Source organism: Sardina pilchardus, chromosome 6, assembly GCF_963854185.1.
Source record: "Sardina pilchardus chromosome 6, fSarPil1.1, whole genome shotgun sequence".
Classification (NCBI taxonomy): domain Eukaryota; kingdom Metazoa; phylum Chordata; class Actinopteri; order Clupeiformes; family Clupeidae; genus Sardina; species Sardina pilchardus.
In genome coordinates this window covers 30,850,661-30,872,174 of record NC_084999.1, presented here as the reverse complement: position 1 = coordinate 30,872,174, position 21,514 = coordinate 30,850,661, and the positions used below count along the sequence as shown (strand labels likewise).

Here is a 21,514-nt window from a genome sequence, read left to right as displayed (position 1 = left end):
ATAGGCTTGATGTTTAGTTAGGCCTAGTTTAATATGTGCCTGCTAGTTAAGCTGCACTTAGGCCTACCTTCCAGCATGTGCTCCCTTAAATAAAATACTACCTGTGCGCTTAGTTTTACATGAAAAAAAAACATTATCTATTTTACTGTCTAGCTGTCTGGCCGGACCATAGGGGCCGGACTGTGTTGATTGAGATAAGGCACCGGACGTGACGCCAGAGCAGGAACTTGCCCCGTCGTGTAAAGAAAAGATGGCGGGGGACTCCTCAATGGAGCTTCTGTTTTTGGATACATTCAAGCATCAAAGTGCAGAGGTAAACTTGCCACATGACAGAAAGAAAACCATGCACACCGCTCTTGTATAATATTTAACTATACCGCTGTTTGTTCACTATTTCAGCTGTAGGGAAATATCAGCATCGCTTCACGTTCTGCTGCAGGTAGCTGTTTAGCTAACTTGCCGTATGCTAGCTAGCTGACCACTTCCCCACTCACAACTGACTAGTAGACTCTAAGTAGTTGTGGGGAAGTTGGTCGGTGGACCAAGTCGTACTACTGTTAGTTCGTCCATCACCTAACAACTTTTTATTATTTACATATACATGCCTAGCATCATATTTACATTACAGCACATTAGCTGATCATGTTTACGCTAGCCAACAAGAAGGGCTAGCTTTACCCAACATGCTTGTTTAACATAACAGGCAGCCTCTTATGTAGTTGATAAGTGGATGTCTGTCTTATGTGGGCTGGCTCACGACGTGTGGAGATTTAAGTCGAACTCTTAAGCTATATTAGTAAAATCGGACCGTTTTCACGTCTCAACGCTCTTTTCGCGATGTATACTAGTGCTAGATAGATTCTTACATTGACTAAATTTGGCATGCTAGTTCCTGTCTTGACTTTTTTTGTACCTTAAGCTGTTTGCAGATTCTTGTATGACTACACTAGTTGTATTGTGTGACTACTCTATTTGTGTTATAGTATTACAGTACACTCAAAGTGCTCAGTCTCACTATGAAGGCTTAGTTCAGGTGCTTCATGTGTGTAACGGCATAGCATCAGTGTCATTGCCTTGTCAAGTGCCCGCCCCCTGTCCACATCAGTGGTGGACATTACATTTTGTATCTGTTTCTGTACTTTACTTGAGTATTTCAATTTTGTTAAACTTCTTATTTTTACTAGAGTACACTTCAGGCCAGATATCTTAGTTTCTACTCCACTACATGTTGTGACAACTGAGGTACAGCTGAAGGTCCTTTTGGAAAAAAGACTGTCCAAATACATGTGTATTTTCTATTAAGCGAGCTAGGCTTTAAATAATGCTGTTCCCTAACCAATGTTATTGTTATATTCACTAGTATTTACTGTACCTTGTTGACCCCTTTTCACAATATTGATGTTACCTAGCCCTACACCATTGAGCTAATGATGATTGACAATATATAATGATCAATAGATAGACAATAATAGACAATCTGACACTATCAAATACATGGAACATCTTGTTTTGGTCCGAAAAGTATAAAGCATTCAACAAAGCAAAATGTGATGACCCTTGAAGTATCTAAGATAAGATGTCACTATAGTTTGTTTTTAGTTCTTTCTATAACAATTCTTAGTTGATTTTGTCCGGCTCAATGACTGCCTATGGCTGTGCTGAATCATTTCAACAGTAGTAAATGCAACTGTATTAGTCATAATACATTTCAGGACTTTTACTTTCAAAACTTAAGTACATTTGAAGGCAACTACTTTGTACTTCCACTGAAGTGGAAATGTAAAGTTACTATGTCTGAGTTACTGCAACCAACAGCTAGACAACTACAGTGCTAAACTCTGGGCCTGGGGGCATGTTCATGAGCCCCCATGTTCATGCCCCCAGAGTGTAGCATTGTATCAGTGATCTAGAGATATCTAAGTGAAGGATCGCTGGAATTCTCCTTTAAGGAGTTGCGTGTCTATAGAGTGCTTGTGTGTGTGAGAGTAATGGGTGTGCATGGGCAGAGGTGTCCAGTATGATGTCACACAGGGCTTAACGTTTTCAGGCACAGTGCCACCATTCAGGCGTGGGCCAGGGAGTGTATGATTTGAAAATAGATAATGATACAATGTCTTTTGAAAATATCTGATAACTTATAGCACAGAAAATGACCTTGCCTTATGTCCTGTGTTACAGCGATATTTAGCAATTGTTTTGATTCTAGTATGAGTCTAGAAATATTAGGCTACAATTGCATATTTTCAATATGTAATATAGTCTATTTCTTTGGGCAACCTGAGCATTCTTAAAAATTTTAACTTGAGAAAAGTTGGTACTACGAGCCTTTGATGCTCTTGCAGACCCTTCCAGTGGGGATGATAAATACCGTAGTCCACATGTTTACAAACAGAAAAATGCGATCAATGTGTGTCACTTTCACAATTTGAAAGTTCATTATGAAGAATCACGATTTGTGACCTAATAGACATTCCTTTCAACCCAAGAATAAATGCACACTTGTGTTTTTGTGATTTTAAAAGAATATTTGGCAGTATAAATATGATTTTATTCTTTTGTGTTTGTGTTAATTCCCCAGCTTACTAATATAGATGTGGTGAGGTTTCCCTGTGGCGTACTGGTGACGGAGATTCGAGTCATTCCTCCAGGTATCAAAGCTCACAGCAGTCTCCCAGACAGCAGAGCTTTTGGGTAAGTCCACATCAACACGCTTTCAGTGCATAATCTACCTGACATCTTAGCACCTTGAAGCTGCATCAAAACTTGCTCTTGGCTTCGAGCTTAATAAGAACATATCTGACTGTTCTTTTATTTAAGTTAGTTATTCAAAGGAGAATTCAGGCAACTTTACAGCTCTACAGCTTCCCTGCTCCTTGTTATCCCCATGAGGCTATTGTCAGGCATAAAATAACAGACCGCTGTACATGATGCCGATGCCCTAGACGCTCCACACCATCTTATTGTCCAGTCTAGCTGAACTTCTCTATTGCATTGCTCTCTATTGTTATCCCCTCTGCACCACTCCCTCCCTCCTTCCCACTCTCTTATGACCTCACCCTGCTGTCCAGTCCTTTCATTTCTCTCTCTCTCTCTCTCTGTCTCTCGATCACTCTCTCCTATCCTCTCCTATCAATTTCACCATAAATTCTTGGAAGCCAAGATTTGAATCCTTCATTCGTATTGTGTCCTGTCCGATCATCATGTTAAACCCTTAATTCAAAACTCTCCCACACATGCCTCTGTTAAAAGAATACTGAGACAATTAGTCAGACCAAACTGTTTGTAGCTGAAAATCCAGTAGTCAGTCTGCATCCGAAATCCAGTATTCCCTGTTTCCCTGCACCTGGATTAGAGCTGTGATTTGTAATGCAATGGATATTTGATGTCACCTACAGGGAGACGGCTCCACATGCTTTCCAGTTGGACCTGTTCTACAACAATCTGTCTAAATCCAATACACCGGTGTTTCACCGTCTTGGCAGGTATATATACACACACACACACACACACACACACACACTCACACACTAAATACTAAACCAATATTCCAGTTCATTTTTTCAGGGGGCTGGACACATACACACTCACAAAACCTGTCCAAAACAATACTCCCATATTGTTTTGGTAGGGAGAGAACAAAGACACGAAATCCTGTTCTAAATGTTTTCTTCTCTTTTTTTTTTTTAACGGTGGCCATGCAAACACGTGAACAGTTTGTTTGAGGAGTTTAGTCACTCATAATTCCGTATGTTTTTTTTTCAGTTTGGAGTATGATGAAAACAAGTCCATTGTCTTCAGACCCAGTGGAAAGGTAAGACTGCATGCAGGCCTGTCTCCAGCCTTCCCCGCAGCTGCTGCTGTTTTCATGTGCCGTGTTGCACCTGCTTTTAGCATAACCTGACTAGCTGTAGGAGCAGATATGATCCTGATAACTGCATTACCAGGATGAGGCTTCACATCTGACACATCCCCATGCCAGTTTAGTCTGCACTGCTATCTACAGTGCCTCAGTCGACTACACAGCCCTACACTGCACCCAAGGTTGCCACAACCACAACATGTTTAACTAAAGAGCATTAGTGCATTCTGAGATATGAACCATTATGGTATTGCTTGGAAATTGCAACATGAGAAGGGAAAGGCCCGTCTGCTGTCTTCTCAATTCCTCAAAAACAGTAAAAACAATAGTGACATTTTTGCGTCTTTCTTTAATGCTGTTCTTGGTAGCGTTGCAGAGATGAAGGTTTTGTCAGAACAGAGTGTGAGTGTGTTAGAGAGAGAGAGAGAGAGAGAGATTGAGGTACATGGTGTTCCCGCCTCAGGCCTAATGTTCCACCTCCACCCAGATTGCTTGAGACAAATTAACCACACACACACACACACACACACACACACACACACACACACACACACACTTAGCCTTAGGTAAATTGTGCTCAAATGCTCCCTGCATTCATGCTTTTTCCTTGTGCCTGTGAAAGGGTGTGCCTGGTTGAGCGAGAGAGTGAGGGAAGGTGTGTTGAGGCATGGGTGGGGGCAGGTATGTCTTTCTTAAAGGTGCAGTCAGCCATCATATGCCATTTCAAGACCATAGCATTTTTTGTGACATTCAGCAATCATTTCCTCATGATCCACTAGCTGCTCATGCCGTCGGCACACTGTTAAAACAAACCATCTCAATAGGCAGCCCAGGCTCCGAAAACTGGATACAAATAAAGTGGGGGCAGCCTGTCTCTCAAACAGAAATGATAATGTGTGTGGTGTTATCTGTGGGAATATTGAAGGGAGGGGTGAGATACCGCTCCACTGTGTTCTGTTTGGTCCTTCGTTAAAATATAATATACGTGGTTTTGGACAAAACTGCAAGAGATGGGTAACCAGAATCGTGGACAGAGAAGAAGCTATCAAGCATGATGCAATGGAAATAAGACAATATATGCATACAGTATAAGCATTAATATCTTTTTGTTGCTGTGTGTGTGTAGGTCAACACAGATGGTCTAGTGTTGCGAGGCTGGTACACATGCCTGACGGTGGCAGTGTACGGGACGGCGGAGCGCTCCCACTCGCACGACCGCGACACACACTCGCCCCCTCCACCCCCGCCTCCACCTCCACAACAGCCCGCACAGAAGAGGGGGAGTAAACATGGTGAGGCAGACTTCACTGAACACCTACAACCACAATGCTGTAGTTCAGATCTTTTGGCCATGCTATAACGTGTGTGTGTCCCTATGCATGTATGCAGAATGGGAAAATGAGGAGCAGTTTAACGGAAGCCCCCCCAGACCGCAGCCCCGAGGGCCACGCACCCCCCCTGGTCCGCCCCCGCCGGACGACGACGACGAGGACCCCCTCGCTGTGCAAGGTGAGATGAGATGTGAGACCTCTTCATGCTCCAGCCAGCACATGTGGCAGGCACTGGACACAGAGGTGGCCTCTAGAATAAATGGAACTAGCTGATGGTGCTTAATTGTGAGTGATCCATTGGTGGAAATGAGTGGGTAGTGGCATATTGTTTCAGACTGGATGTGTGATTCATGAACTTTGAATCACAAAGGTAAGATTAGGGTTATTATATTGTGTGTATTACCCAACATATAGCAATATAGTAATAATGTGTGTGTGTGTGTGTGTGTGTGTTGTAATGAGGAAATAGTGCGTCTCCTGATGATTAACTGTGTGTGTGAGGAAATAGTGCGTCTCCTGATGATTAACTGTGTGTGTGTGTGTGTGTGTGTGTGTGTGTAGGCCCGGTGAAGGACGAGAGCGTTGACGGAGAGGAGTTCCTGGAGGCGGTGTCCCCTGAGCCGGGGTCGGTGCGCGCTGACGAGCTCCTCTCCGAGCCCGAGCCCGAGGAGGAGGAAGGTCCCGACCCGGAGGAAGAGGAGGAGGAACCGACAGATGAGGGCACCGAGCCTGACGAGGAAGAGGATGAGGAAGAAGAGATGGAGGCAGAGGTGGAGGAGGAAGAGGAAGAGATGGACGAGGAAGGAGAAGGTGGTGAGTTTGGATTCATGAATTTTCCCCAAAAAACAGTTGGGACCAATTTAGTATGTATGAATGTCTGTGAAGTGCCCAGCGTGTGAAGATAAGATGATAGGCCTGAAGGACAAGCCTTGATTGAATGATTTTTATTTGAATAGATTAGATATCTTATGAGAGAAGTTGGCTCATTCATATAGTGATGCAGTATCATTCAGTAACGTGTGTGTGTGTGTGTGTGTGTGTGTGTACACATGTGTGTACATGTGTGTACGTGTGTGTGTGTACGTGTGTGTGTGTGTGTGTGTGTACACAGGAGATGATGGCTATGAGCAGATCTCCAGCGACGAGGAGGACCTGGAGAGCGGCGCCTTCAAGCTGCCCAGCTTCGACGTGGACTACACAGCCGAGGACCTGGCGTCGGTGCCCAGCGTCCAGTACGACCCGTACGAGCGCGAGCTGCGGCCCCTGCAGCACTTCACGCCGCCGCAGACCACCGCCTACGAGGCCCAGCTCATCTGCCTCAACAGACAGGACCTGGACGACCCCACCTCCCCCTGGGCCGAGGCTGCCGCCAAGCTCACCGAGTTGTTGGAGTCTGGTACGTGTGTGTGTGTGTGTGTGTGTGTGTGTGTGTGTGTGTGTGCTGCTAGTGTTTTTGATGTTGTTAAGTGTAAATGAGTCTGAATGGTTTTGATAAATATATCATGATTGCACCTATTATGGTTGTGGCCATGGTTATGCGTGATTTTGCCAGCATTTCTGAATGCTATTGCTTCTGAATGTGTAGTGAATTAGATTTTTTAATACATGGTGTCTAATGGTAGTTTTGAATGTGTACATGATGAGCACTATTGGTTAACGAGTGTGTGTGTGTGTGTGTGTGTGTGCGCGTGCGTGTGTGCTCCACAGGGGGCAGTGATGAGCTGGGTCCCCGCTGGGTGATGGCGCTGGAGGAGGTGCCCCCGGTGCTGGTGAAGGGCCTGAGCTTCCTGGTGGCCAAGGAGCCGGAGGCGGCGCGCGCTCACCTGGACCGGCTGATCGGCTGGGCGTGCCACGCGCTCACCCTCAGCGTGGCCCTGTCGCAGCCCATCGCCCTCAACCTGCGCCAGCTGAAGGCGGGCGCCAAGCTGGCGTGCGCCCTGGCGGACTGCGGCGGCGAGGCGGTGTCGGGCCTGCTGGAGCGCGGCGTGCTGGCCACCCTCCTGGAGATGCTGTTCGGCGAGCACGTGTCCTCGGCGCTCAAGCTCAACGCCCTGCGCGCCCTCAACGCCGTCGTGGACCAGCCGCTGGGCATGCAGGTGCTCCTCGGGCACAGACACAAGGGTGGAGGAGGAGGAGGAGGTGGAGGAGGAGGTGGTGGAGGAGACGCGGAGAAGAGGGAGGCCAACAGCGCGTACCAGAGGCTGCTGGAGCTGTTCCTGCTGGACCAGACGGTGCGCGTGGTGACGGCGGGCGCGGCCGTGCTGCAGAAGGGCCACTTCTACGAGCTGCTGGCCGAGCTGCGGCGCTGCGCCGGGGCCTGGGCCGAGAGGACCGCCGGGGGGGCCGGCCCCATGGACACCTCCGACAGGGAGGCCGGGGACAAGGAGGCGGCCGGCGACGCGGAGGAGCGCGGCGAGGCGGGAGGAGGCCCCGAGGCCGAGGAGGAGGGCGAGCTGGAGCGCGTGCAGGGGCTGCTGGAGGAGATGCTCCACCTGCTGGTGACGGCGCCACACTGCATGCTGCAGCCGCCCACCAAAGCCTTCCCCACCTCCGCCCGCATCACTGGACCAGTGGACACAAATGACCCCTACCCCACACTTTACAGGTCTGTGTGTGTGTGTGTGTGTGTGTAGACTGTTTCAAGTGTTCCATTATCAGTAGCATAGTTGTTCCCACAAGGTTTCTGTTTGAACATTCCACTTGTTATCTGAATGCAGTGGAAGTAGTTTTCTTGTTGAAAGGGCCTCTAGCCCTTAAACATCATAGTCTGCCTCAGTGGCATTCAACCACTGTATGTCCATGTCCGTGTGTGTATGAGCGGGATGGAAAGGAGCTTTCTACGTGCTCTGTCTGTGAGTGTTGATCATTTTGTATTGGATTAATACCAGTACGTCCAGTGGTCTGACCGCATGTTTGGAGTGTGGATTTCAACCTGTGTGTGCATGTGTGTGTGTGTGTGTGCGCAGGTACATGCACGCGTGTCACTTCCTGGAGTCGCTGGCGGTGGTGATGTCCCACCCGGCGGCGGCCGCTCACCCGGGCCTGGTGCAGGTGGTGCGCGAGCTGCTGCGCTTCCTGTCCCAGTCGCAGCCGGGCCTCCTCTTCCTGCTCAGCCACCACCAGCCCACCAACCTGCTCCTCAGGGTCCTGGCGCCCCTCCCCGCGCTCGCCCACCCGCTCACGCACACGCTCATGGAGACGGAGACGGAGGAGGCGGGCCAGGCCGGCGACGCCTGCTCGCTGGAGGACAGCTTCTGGGCGTGGCTGGTGCAGGTGCTGCACGCGCTGCAAGGCGTGGCCGACCTGATGGAGGCGGGGCTGGAAGGAGAAGGGGAGGGTCTCGGGGAGGGTCCGGTGGTGCTGTCCACGCTCAACAGCCTGTACCTGATCAGCTTCAGCCCGGGCGGAAGAGACGCCCTCACACACACGCTCTGCCTGGACAACAACATCACCTGTCTGACCAACATACTGCAGCAGCATGCCAAGGAGGGCCAAGGGTGAGCGCAGTGGTCATTCACCCACACCCACCACCTCCACAAACATCTTCACATCACAGTGGTCAAGGGGCCATTACGTTATGTGTGGTCAGTCTAGAGAAATGATTGGTTGAAAATAATGTGCAAACTTATATAAATAGTCACATCAGCCAACAAGCAGCGCTCCGATACGGAGATACTGAATGCTAGCTTATTTTAGCTTGTAAGTCGGTCCCTGATGAAGACTTGGCATCTCTGTTTGTTTGTGTTCCTTGGCGCAGTGAGGGTAAGGTGCGCAAGTCGGTGGCCTATAACTACGCCTGCATGCTGCTGCTGCTGGTGGTGCAGAACTCCAACGACATCAAGATGCTGGAGAACCACGGGGCCACCCTCCTGAGCGCGTGCAAAGCGGACGACAACAACGCCAAGCTGCTGGGTGAGTGCCGTGCACAGGTGCACAAGAGCACAGGTCCGTCATGCTCACCTGGTCCAGTGGTGTGTGGGTTAAAGTGTTCACTGAGCTGTGTCTCTGTCACCTGTAGAGCTCGGCAAATGGATGGAGCCCCTGGAGAAGCTGCGCTTTGACATCAGTGCCATCCCGACACTCATCGAGTACATCAAACAGGTGAGTTGAACCACCATAGTGTGGTCAGAACAGAGCATAGCCAATGATCAGAACAAGATGTGATTGGGATGACAGTCCATTTAAGCGCCTATGTTTTGTGTCCAATCAGAATATAGAGAACCTGATGACCCCCGAGGGGTCGGGACTCACCACAGCTCTGCGAGTTCTCTGCCACGTCGCGTGTCCTCCAACACTTGGCCCAGGTAACCAATCACGCTTAAGACACATATCTAATGTATATGTCTACAACAGCAACACGCACAAGACACATATCTAATGTATATGTCTACAACAGCAACACGCACAAGACACATATCTAATGTATATGTCTACAACAGCAACACGCACAAGACACATATCTAATGTATATGTCTACAACAGCAACACGCACAAGACACATATCTAATGTATATGTCTACAACAGCAACACGCACAAGACACATATCTAATGTACATGTCTACAACAGCAACACGCACAAGACACATATCTAATGTATATGTCTACAACAGCAACACGCACAAGACACATATCTAATGTATATGTCTACAACAGCAACACGCACAAGACACATATCTAATGTATATGTCTACAACAGCAACACGCACAAGACACATATCTAATGTATATGTCTACAACAGCAACACGCACAAGACACATATCTAATGTATATGTCTACAACAGCAACACGCACAAGACACATATCTAATGTACATGTCTACAACAGCAACACGCACAAGACACATATCTAATGTATATGTCTACAACAGCAACACGCACAAGACACATATCTAATGTATATGTCTACAACAGCAACACGCACAAGACACATATCTAATGTATATGTCTACAACAGCAACACGCACAAGACACATATCTAATGTATATGTCTACAACAGCAACACGCACAAGACACATATCTAATGTATATGTCTACAACAGCAACACGCACAAGACACATATCTAATGTACATGTCTACAACAGCATGTGTGGTAGCGGACTGTAGATATGACGTTGGTGTTGAGTGATGTGGTTGATGTCCTGCCTCAGGTCAGCAGAAGGAGCTCAAGTGGACGGTGGCGGTGATGGCGCTGTTCTCGGCCGAGGGCCTGGACACGTTCGTGCGCGTGCTCCAGAAGCTGTGCCAGCTGCTGCTGCTGCCGTGGCGCCTGCACGGGCCGCTGGGTCCCGGCGCCCAGCGCGCGGCCGTCATGTCGCTGGCCTGCTGCACGCTGCGCCTCCTGCGCACCATGCTGGCCGAGCTGCTGCAGGGCGTGGTTACGGGCGGGGCGGCCACGGGCGCCGCTGGGCACGAGTGCAGGGACGCGCGCATCCCGGCCGTCTGCGTGGCGCTGCACACGGTCCTCTGCTCCACGCCGTCGGCGTCGGGCCGGCTGGACGGCCAGGAGCTGCGCGTGCAGGCCGAGCTGGTGGACGCGCTGCTGACGCTGACGCGGGCGGCGGGCGGCGGCGGGCGCCGCGAGCTGGGCTCCGAGGAGACGCTGGCGGGCAACAGCTGGTCGCTCACGCTCAAGGAGGTGCTCGGCTCCATCCTGGCGGCGCCGGAGAACATCTTCAGCGGCCTCACGCTGCTCTCCGAACTGCTGCCGCTGCCCCTGCCCATGCAGACCACACAGGTAGATACACACACACACACACACACTACACACACATACACAGACGTAAGCAGTTACCAGCACTGTAGATTTCTTAACTCTTACATACTCCACTCTGCACAGTAGTATTTTCTGTAGTTCTAAGAGTTATTGTGTAAAAGGAAATTATGGCATAAAATACATTTTCATTGAGATTTCAATTATATGTTTGGTTTTTTTCGTGCCTGCAAACCTAATCTCTCCCGTCTTCTCCTTTTGTTTGTGTGTGTGTGTGTGTGTGTGTGTCTGTGTGTGTGTGTCTGTCTGTGTGTGTCTGTCTGTGTGTGTCTGTCTGTGTGTCTGTCTGTGTGTCTGTCTGTGTGTCTGTGTCTGTCTGTGTCTGTCTGTGTCTGTCTGTGTCTGTCTGTGTGTGTCTGTGTGTGTCTGTCTGTGTCTGTGTGTCTGTTTGTATGTGTGCGTGTGTCTGTGCGTGTGTCTGTGCGTGTGTCTGTGCGTGTGTCTGTGCGTGTGTCTGTGCGTGTGTCTGTGCGTGTGTCTGTGCGTGTGTCCGTGTGTGTGTCCGTGCGTGTGTCCGTGCGTGTGTCCGTGCGTGTGTCCGTGCGTGTGTCCGTGCGTGTGTCCGTCCGTGCGTGTGTCCGTGCGTGTGTCCGTGCGTGTGTCCGTGCGTGTGCGTGTGTGCCAGGCTCTGTCGGTGCCGGACGTGAGCATGGCGCTGAACACGCGTAAGCTGTGGAGCATGCACCTGCAGGCGCAGGCGGGCCCGCTGGCGGAGGTGCTGCGCAGCGTGGCGGTCAGCAGCTGCCCGCCCCTCCAGGCCATGCTGCGCCGCGTCTGCGTCCAGCTCTGCGACCTGGCCGCGCCCACCGCCACCCTCGCCGTCCGCACGCTCCTCGAGCAGCTGCAGGAGGAGCTACAGCCGTAAGACCACCCTCGACCACCCTCTTGTACAACACACACACACACACACACACACACACACACACACACTGATATATACAGATATTATGCAGAACAGTTTCTTGAGGGAAAGCGTAACTAACAATATTCTGTGTTGTTGTTCAGGGAGCGTGCGTGCCCGCGGCTGCCCCGGATGCTGGCGCTGCTGGACTCGTTGGCGTCTCAGCGCTGCTTCAAGGCGGCCATGCTGGCCCTGCTGGGCGGGGTGGCGCGCGAGGGGCCGGTGGAGGGGCTGGACCTGCTGCCCGCTCTGCTGTCTCTGCTCCTCCCCCCAGCCGACGCCAACATCACACTACAGCAGAGCGCCGAGCTCGCCGCCTCCATCATCCAGTCCCTCTGTGATCAGGTAGCGACAATTATTAGTTTAGTTTAATTTAAAGGTCAATTAATGTTAGCTACTGTTATGGTCAGTGCAATCTGCCAAAAAAACTAATTATGTTTAACAACAAATGACCAGAAATATTCATTTGATTTTTAATCTTTTCTTTTTGATTTGAGTAGTTTTGGTCATTGCTCTTTGCAGTGCTGGGCAAGCTAAGCTATAAACTACTCTATTTACGCACAGTGTAGACAGTAGTGTACAGTTGGCTTGGTGGTTGAGAGTAATAGAAATGAAATATAAATATGTGCATTTATTAGCAGTTACCTTATAAGAGCAGAATAAATATGGCTATGTAATATGAACAATGTCTGAACAACAAAATGTACAGATATGTGCAATGCAGTAGCAGGTTATGTGCCATCAAAATGATTTTGTGAAGGTTATGTTACGGTAAAAAATAAAACTCCAATGGGTGCCATTAACTCTTTGTGTGTGTGTGTGTGTTGTGGCAGGACATCTCCATGTGTGTGAGTGGCTCTGGGGAGGGCTGTGTGTCTGAGGCGGAGCAGCTGGCCAACGCTCTCCCAGCGCGAGAAGCTCTGTCCAGCATCTGTGACGGGCTCCTTGACGTGCTGGGACACACACCCAGCACACACACACTTCTGCTCACCTGCCTGCGCAGCCTCATGATCCTCACCGAACACGACTACGGCCTCCACCATCTCAAGAGGTGTGTGTGTTTGTGTGTGTACATGTTTAGTGATGCACTCTGTATTCTCCCCTCAGAATGTGTGTGTGTGTGTGTGTATGTGTTTTAAGATGTGTAGGCACAGCACCACAACAAGGTGCTCTGAAAATCAAAGTTCACTCATTTTTGTTTGTTGTGTGTGTGTGTGTGTGTGTGTGTGTGTGTGTGTGTGTGTGTGTGTTTCAGCTCCGTGAAGAAGCACAACACTGTGGTGGTGTCTCTGTTGAAGAGGGAGATCCGCTCCTTCTCTAAAGACTCCCCTGAGCTCCTCTCCGCTCTGCTTGACTTCCTCCGACAAATGCTCAACTCGGATTCTGTGGTAAGTGTGTGTGTGTGTGTGTGTGTGTGTGTGTGTGTGTGTGTGTGTGTGTGGATATGTCTCACAATAATACATGTCATCCCAGAAGACCCTGAAGCTTCCAGAAATGAGATAGCTCTTACAGTATCGCGTGCAGCTTTGTATCTTCATTAAGGGATGTAAAAATAACCTTTGTTGCTTTTATCGTGTGTGTGTGTGTGTGTGTGTGTGTGTGTGTGTGTGTGTGTGTGTGTGCAGGATGAGGAGATGGACTCGCGCTCCGCGGCTCTGAGTGTGTATGAGATGAAGCAGCTGTTGCAGTGGAAAGAGGACTCTGAGGAGCATGCACTAGTGGAGCTGGAGAAACACATAACGGTACACACACGGAACACTACACACACTCACACATGCCCCTCTAAAAACACACACACACACACACACACACACACGGAACGGTACATACACTCACACAGGCCCCTCTAAAACACACATGTAACGCTACACACACTCACACACTCCCCTCCAAAACACACACTCAACGGTACACACACACACTCCCATCGAAAACACACACACATGGAATTCAAATGGATTCAAATGTTTTGTACGTGTGCATCACATTTTGAAACTGTAGAAATGATTTTTACAAGTAATTGTCAATATTACAGATATGCACTACGCTTTCTATTCTACAAATCTGTTTTGCCTTCAAATCTCCAGATCACACGTAGTTCTGTATAGACATGGAGATGATGCTCGTGGGTATGCAGGGCTTGCTCTCATGTTCTAGTGTGTTTGTGTATGTGTGTGTAGGGGCAGGCAAAGAACGACGATACACTGGAGACGTTGCTGGAAGGCCTGACTGCCTTCAGACAGGTTCTGGAGAGTTCTACTGACACGGCGCCCAGTGAGCCTGACATTGAGCCCAACCTCCCTCAGCCTGAGACATTGCAGACGCAGTATAACCACAGGTACATGTGTGGGATTGGATGGATACGAGGATACTAGGATGTTTATTTGTCACATGCATATGATTACTCAAGTAAAGAATGCCGTGAAATGGTCAGGGAAATGTGAAATGTATGTATCGGGCGCAGTATAACCACAGGTACATGTGTGTGTTTAGATGAATGTATAGAAGACCTTTTTACACATTAAAGTTGAAGTCACTCATAACATATGCTATATGTGTGCATTATAATTGCCATAGCAAAACTCAGTTATTTGTAGAGAACTACATTGAGAATAGTGTGTGTGTGTGTGTTTGTGTCTGATCATGTGATTGTTGCAGGACGGTGTATGTGCTCTCTGATGTGATGGACGAGCAGCTCAAAGCACTTTGGTTCTCTCCGTTTACCGCTGAGGAGCTGGAGAGTGACCTGGACATGGTGAGTGCACGGCCACGTGTCGGGAGTACCAGGAAAAGTGAACAGGGAACACTCATGGAAAATGGTGTTCTAATGAATGTTTTTTTGCAGGTGAAGGTGGACATGTTGTCACTCGCCCAGCAGTGTGTTCCTGATCTTGACCTGCAGGCAGAGCTGGAGCACTCCTTCCTGTCTGAGCCCACCTCCCCGGTGCACCGGCAGCCAATCAAAGGCTTCAGACTGGGCAAACACAAGCACGAGACCTTCATCACCTCCAGGTACATTCAGTGAAAACCTGGAAACGGCAGACTTTGACTTTTTGACTATGCGGATTAATATTTCACTTTGGCTACAAGCCTGCTCTGTACACCTGCACACCCACAAACCTTATTGCAGGTTTTCATTCAATGTCATTTGCATGGTCTTCTGTGTGTGTGTAGTTGATATCATAATATGTCTAACGTGTGTGTGTGTGCGCAGTGGTAACATGTCTATCGTGTGTGTTGTGTGTGTTTATATGCAGTGGTAACATGTCTAACGTGTGTTGTGTGTGTTGTGTTCGCAGCGGCAAGTCTGACTACGTGGAGCCGGCGAAGCGAGCGCACATCATGGCCCAGCCGCGGGGCCGGGGCCGAGGCATGTTCTCCCAGGGGCCCGGCGGCCGGCCGCACGACATCTTCCGCCAGCGCAAGCAGAACACCAGCCGCCCTCCCAGCATGCACGTGGACGACTTCCTGGCGGCCGAGTACAAGGACGTGGGCCCGTCGCCAGGGCTCATCCTCCCCAAGCGCCCGCCCAAGGGCGGAGCCAAGCCGCCCACCAGAGGCCTGTTCACAGGAGGCAGCCGAGGGAGGGGGGGCTTCCCCAGCCACACCCGCTTCTTCACCCCACCTGCCCCCAAGAGTGTGCTGCTCACAAGTAAGACCCAGTGATGATGCACACCTCTACAAATAACTTGGATTTATTCACACTTCTCTACCTAAGCCTATGCCCTGAGCAGATGAATAATAATGTGTGTAGTGATGCACAATCCTACAAAAGTAGTGGTGCACCAATACTACAAAAGAATTGCGATAACCGGAAATTTAAATGTAATACTTAACATACTAAACATTATTAGCAAAATACATACACTTATATATGAATTCCAAAATATATGAATTAGAAACATATGACAAGCTAAATGTGTGACAACACTAAATGTGTGTGTGTGTGTGTGTCTCTCAGGTAATTACCCTCGTCGAGAGGGAGGCCGTGGAGGCTCCAGCTGGAGTGCTCAGGTGACGGCTCTGGCTCACAGAGCAACGTACAGCGACTCACGTGGGGGGCAGAGCAACTTCGCCAGGGGACCAATCACCGCCCGGCAACCACCCACAGGTACGTTGCCTACTGTACATACCACGGCAACACATTAGGGGGATTCAGTGTGATGTAGCCGTCTGCAGCTGTCTTAAGCTAAGATGACTGCATAACGTGATTATGTCTGAGATTCTGATACGTTTTCAACCATGACTTATGCACAATTCCGGTTTGAAAACATATCAGAATCTCAGAAATAATCACGTTAGGCTACGTTCACATTTAGCGTCTTTTTTCTGACAAAAGAAGTTGTGCAGACCGTTTTCTCATCTTGAAAAAAAAAAATTGCCAGCGTTTTTATTCCAAAAGCAGCCGGACGCGTTTTTATTGCGATAGGCGAAGTGACTAACATACGTGTGGACACAAAATATTGCGAAAGAGAAAAATGGGGTTGACTATTGCTTTTAGTATGTTAAGGCAAAGTTGTGAAGTCATGTCAAACATTTCCCAAAAGCTCAGACACCTAAAACGAGTCTCTCGGCCGATGTTCTGTCACCTTCACCAAAAACGACTCTCTCGGCCGATGTTCTGTCACCTTCACCATTTTTTACCTGTTGTGATGGGAAACCACAGGTCTCGTTAATCCGCTTGTGATTGGTCAGTTGTAAAAAAGACAGCATGACGTAAGGCGTTTTTCCACCAGAAGTTGAACATTTCTCAACTTCGAGCTGCAGAAAAAAGACGGTTGCAGTTGCGTTTTAAAAAAAGCCGGCAACTTTTTTGAAAACACGGTCTCCTCCATAGGGTTATAATGTAAAACAGACGCCGGCAGCTGAGAAAAAGACGCTTAGTCTGAACGTACCCTTATGCAGTCATCTTAAGACGGCTGCAGACGGCTACATCAAGTCGAATCCCCCTATGGAGTCATGTCACATATGCGTATTGTTCTGTGTAACTTGTAGTCTGTAATAAAATATATCTCCTCCTGGCTTTTGCTGGCTTCGTTCTTCCAGGTGCATACCGATTGGCTACTAGGGACCGGGCTCCTCGAGGCAGAGGGACCGGCCTATCCTGGATGGGCGGAGGCGGGCCTGGCGTCAGCGGAGGAGGGGTCGGCAGCAGCAGTGGGCGGGGTTCCCAGGGGAAGTTCAGCAGTGGTGGGCGCGGTCGTCATGTACGCTCATTCACTCGCTGACCAATTGACTGAAGGCCTCACAAACGGACCAATCGGAAAATGCCTTTGTGTCTAAGAGACACATTTGGACATGTCTTTATGTGGATAATGCTTTTTTTGTTTCATCATGTTTTGTATTTTTAATGGTGTTGAGTTGAGTAAAAGTCTGAGCGTTGTTGGAGCAGGCGTCTGTGTTGACCTTCTTTTCAGTGCCCTGGGCTTTGGCTGACACGCCACACTGGCAGCAGATGAAGCATTTGTACCAAGAGATGGATCTGATCATGACCCTCACAGTGGGCATCATTAACACTACAGTAGAGGGAAATCAAATCACAGCTGCTGGATTAAAGAAACTGGAATCATGGCACCCTACCTGGGCACAAGTGATGAGCTGATACTAAGATGTGTCTCAGTGACCTCCATGGGATCACTCACACACACACACACACACACACACACACCAAAACTGAGCAATTCTGTAGAGATGGGTTTCTTTGGGAACACAGGTAAAACTTTATTAAAAATGCACAGACATACATTCCTATTGCAGTTTTTGTTTCAATGGCAGTTCGAAAATACACACATGTGTCTGTATATGCAACTGTGTGTTCAACTAATTGTTATCTTCATGATGTAAGACAATCAAAAAACTGTGATAACAATTGAATGCAAAAAGTCACACAGGCCCCAATAAGTTTTCTCATACACACACACACACACACACAAACTATACATTACTGGTTCAGATGTTAGTAATTGTGGCAATTGTTCTCTGTCTTTGGACAGGCTGGGATTAAATGTGAAGTTATGAAAAGGAAGTCACAGTGAGCATGACAATACTGACGAATGGTTTACAGGAGATGAGATGATTTTGTGTGTATTCCTAGAGGGACCAGAATTTGACATTTCCTTTCAATGTGTGTCTGTCTATAAGTTTATATGTGCAGAAAAACAGCTCAGTGTTGACCGTTTGAATAATGAGACCCCGTTTATGGAACCTTTGAGCTCAGAAGCTCACTGCTCAAGTCTTATGCACAACTTGCCAAAGCCTGGAGGTTGTGTTGGTTTCATCTATACAGCCAGCCAAGTCCAAGTCAGATTTCATTGATATCCAGATGTTTTCCATTCACAGTTCAGTCTTTACAGGAAGATAGGCGTATGCTCTGTAGAGCAAGTGTGAAGTTTTAATGGCTCCGTGCTAGATGACCGTGACCTCTTTACTCTTCCTCTTAATGCAGTCCAGAGTGAGGCTGCGTGGGCCGGTCTTGCGGGGCCCCTCCCCTGGCGTGGGCGTGGCCTGGTGAGTGGGCGTGGACTGCCTCTGCCCCTCCTTCAGAAGCTCCAGGAGCTCTGCCTTCTCCAGCTCGGCCTTCTCCAGCTCCTGCCGACGGGAGCGCTCCGCTGCCAGCAGCAGGCACACGTCAGACATCACACAGGACAGCTGGGCCTAGACACATGCAGTACACGGAGCTGGGTTTGCTTTGGTTTGGGAAACTTGGCTCCCTGACTAACGACCAGCAGACTTGTCTCGTTGCCACGCAAATGAATGAACATAATTAGAGCTGGCAGTAATTACAGGTAACTGTCTCCCTTTGTTTACTACATGAAATGCTGTAAATTCAGTTTTCTACGGATTTACAACCTGAAGCCTAAAACTACAAAGTGAAAAGCCTAGGCTGGTCTGAAAAGTCTGGGGGGAAATATGGTAGAGTGTCCGTCGGTATATTTACTATTTACATGAAAATCTACCATCAAGATGAATTTTTAAGAATTGCATCATAAAACGAGCTACCCACAGACATAATGCTGCTTGAGCACCTAAATAAGAATTGCTAAAGATATATGACTGATGTTGTTACAGAAATGTTGCCTGTGTGTGTGTCTACCTTAAGCTCCTCCACTTCATTCTTCAATAAGTTCTCTCTCTGCACCATGTGTCTTCGCTGGGAATCCAGCCGTGACTCCATCTCACACCTCAGCTCTTCAACTTTACACACACACTCTGCCCTGCAACACAAATACACACACATCATTATAATTCGTTTTATATAACAACTCACAACAACATTATTACTGTGTGGATCAACTTTCATTTTTTCCTTATTATCTTTGACGATCATCACAATAATTTGCAGCCATCGCGGATTCAGAAACCCAGCACAAGACAATAAAGAAGAAAGCTGCCGCCTTGAGTGACAAGGCCACACACACACACACACACACACACACACACACACCTCAGGAGCTGCAGCTCAGTGCGGAGCTCTGTGACACAGGTGTGTGTGTCCTTGTCTGTGCCGAAGCACAATCTGCTGCCAAACTCACACACGCTGAGGTGAGCCTCCAGGTCTCGGCGACACACCTGCACCTCACAACCTTGCAATGGAGAAAACGGGGGGAGGGGAGCGGAAGACGAGTTTGTGAATGAAACCATTTTTTTAAATTTTTTTTTAGGGTGACTTTTTATACACAGCACACTTAATGCCCCACGGAAACATCTACGACTTCATGCAGGGAGAGTACTAACGCAAGCAATGTTCAGCGCACACACACACACACACACACAAGCATATCACACACACACTGCAGCACATCTCAAATTGTGATCTTATGCACACACGATACCTACCACATAGGTAACACAAGTACTGCCCTCCTGCTGATGACATACACACACACACACACACACACACAAAGATTCACACATACACACACATAGTTAATGTAGGCCTGTATCGAGAGTGATATATGAGTCTACTGTTAAGCAGCTGGCATCCATTCCCCTTTCATCTCATTGGCCAGTTTGATTGTGACTGCACTTAAGGACACTCCGAGCCTATAACTCAGGGGTTTCCTCATTAATCATTCAGAGAAATATAAAACCAGTCTATCAGGTAAAGGGTTAACGTCTGCCCCCGCGCTGCTCTGGGTCAATCTACTGTTGTATGTGTGTGTGTGTCAAAAGAGAGTAGTCACACTCTTGTAAAGGGCTAATGTCTGCTCCATGTGCTGCTGCTCAATATAGCATGGCAATTCCCTGTGTATGTGTGTGTGTGTGTGTGTGTGTGTGTGTGTGGTGATCGTATACCTGTGTTGCTACATGTCAGCAGAGAGTAGTCACAATCTGCCTCATGAGTGTGCAAGGACTCCAGTGAGTTGATGACATCACAGCCGTGCACGTGGAACACACAGCGAATCTGGAGCCGCATCAGGTCATTACGCATGTACCTAACACAGCAATATTCAACCACAGTATTGCTACAGTTTGACATGTGTGGATGGATATGATGTATTAGTGAACTTCTCAAAGTTAATTAGACACTTTACTGTGCCCAAAAGCGAAACATTTGTCATCATAACATCATAATTAGCATTATAATAAATAAAGTTCAGCCACTGAATAATTTGGAACAACCTCAGGGAACAATAAAAGTGCTGGTGCACCATTGTTTTTGTCCAGCATTTTAAAAACTGTGCACTGAGAGACTTTTTAATTATTTTCTTGATATGCAAACCAGTCGGATAGCAACAATTTAAAAAAGCAGCCATTTGGAAATAATAGTCCCTTCCATAAGTGGAAGATCAGGGCAAACTGCGGTGTGTGTGTGTGTGTGTGTGTGTGTTTGTGTGTGTGTACGGATGTCCAAGGAAGCAATAACTCTGAAATGGTCCTGCTACTGATGCAGTGGTCTGTGTACGTTACCTGTAGAGCGGCCGCAGCTGAGTGTGGGTGAGGTGAGTGCGGTCCTCAGGGCAGGTGGAGTGCTGGGAGAGCCAGGCGCTGATGCACGCCCTGCAGAACACATGCTCACACGGCGACATCACAGCGTCCTCGCACACACACCGGCACACGCTACACAGCAAGCCCTCGTTGACGTAGCCCACAAATCTCTCAACATCATAACCCATTCTGTGTACACACACACGCACGCACACACACACACACACACATAGCATGTTAGATGATTATTGCTCAAATAAATATACATCAAATATGCATTACTTTCCAGCATGCTCAATAAAATGTCAGCGCAAGAACACACTAGAAAAATACACCATGTAATAAACTTGCATGCACCAAACAGAGAGGGCTAGTTAATCTGCATTGCACAGACAGATACTCTAAAACACATGCAGTCAAATTACAAGCAGCAGAACATTTTAACCATTATAATCCAGAAATCCTTACCTGAGGCAAAAGTTTCCTTTCCTTGTCTGTTTCACTCGCTCTGCTAACTCCCTGTTTCCTCTTCCTAGTTATCTTCCTCTGTTTCCAAGGTGTGGTTTGGTTGTCCTGGCGACGTAGGGCAGCCAACTGTTGATCACCAAGAGGTGGAGTTGAAGAAAGACAAGACTCTTTCATACACAAACAGTATCAAGGGACAAGAGCTCCCTGGAGAAAAACAAGACAATATTGCATGTGTGCATGTTTAAATCAAGAGA

The 21,514-nt window shown here is 48.2% G+C and overlaps 2 protein-coding genes across 2 annotated transcripts; one reads left to right on the top strand and one right to left on the bottom strand.

Moving 5' to 3' along the window:
- Positions 1 to 229: 229 nt before the first annotated feature.
- Positions 230 to 17,252, top strand: virma (vir like m6A methyltransferase associated). Its single transcript, XM_062539374.1, has 25 exons — positions 230 to 313; positions 2,579 to 2,691; positions 3,396 to 3,482; positions 3,763 to 3,811; positions 4,986 to 5,151; positions 5,249 to 5,368; positions 5,752 to 6,003; positions 6,302 to 6,586; positions 6,898 to 7,795; positions 8,157 to 8,687; positions 8,948 to 9,102; positions 9,209 to 9,291; positions 9,401 to 9,494; positions 10,341 to 10,927; positions 11,589 to 11,824; positions 11,969 to 12,209; positions 12,698 to 12,915; positions 13,120 to 13,252; positions 13,490 to 13,606; positions 14,045 to 14,202; positions 14,523 to 14,619; positions 14,710 to 14,876; positions 15,164 to 15,516; positions 15,826 to 15,975; positions 16,911 to 17,252. Exons 1-25 carry the CDS (start codon positions 251 to 253, stop codon positions 17,090 to 17,092), a joined length of 5,535 nt encoding a protein of 1,844 aa, XP_062395358.1. The 5' UTR covers positions 230 to 250; the 3' UTR covers positions 17,093 to 17,252.
- Positions 17,253 to 17,786: 534 nt separating this feature from the next.
- rnf41l (ring finger protein 41, like) lies at positions 17,787 to 20,980 on the bottom strand. Its single transcript, XM_062539779.1, has 5 exons — positions 20,775 to 20,980; positions 20,160 to 20,299; positions 19,309 to 19,447; positions 18,958 to 19,078; positions 17,787 to 18,518 (listed from the first exon to the last, which is right to left on the bottom strand). Exons 1-5 carry the CDS (start codon positions 20,978 to 20,980, stop codon positions 18,270 to 18,272), a joined length of 855 nt encoding a protein of 284 aa, XP_062395763.1. The 3' UTR covers positions 17,787 to 18,269.
- Between the last annotated feature and the right edge of the window lie 534 nt (positions 20,981 to 21,514).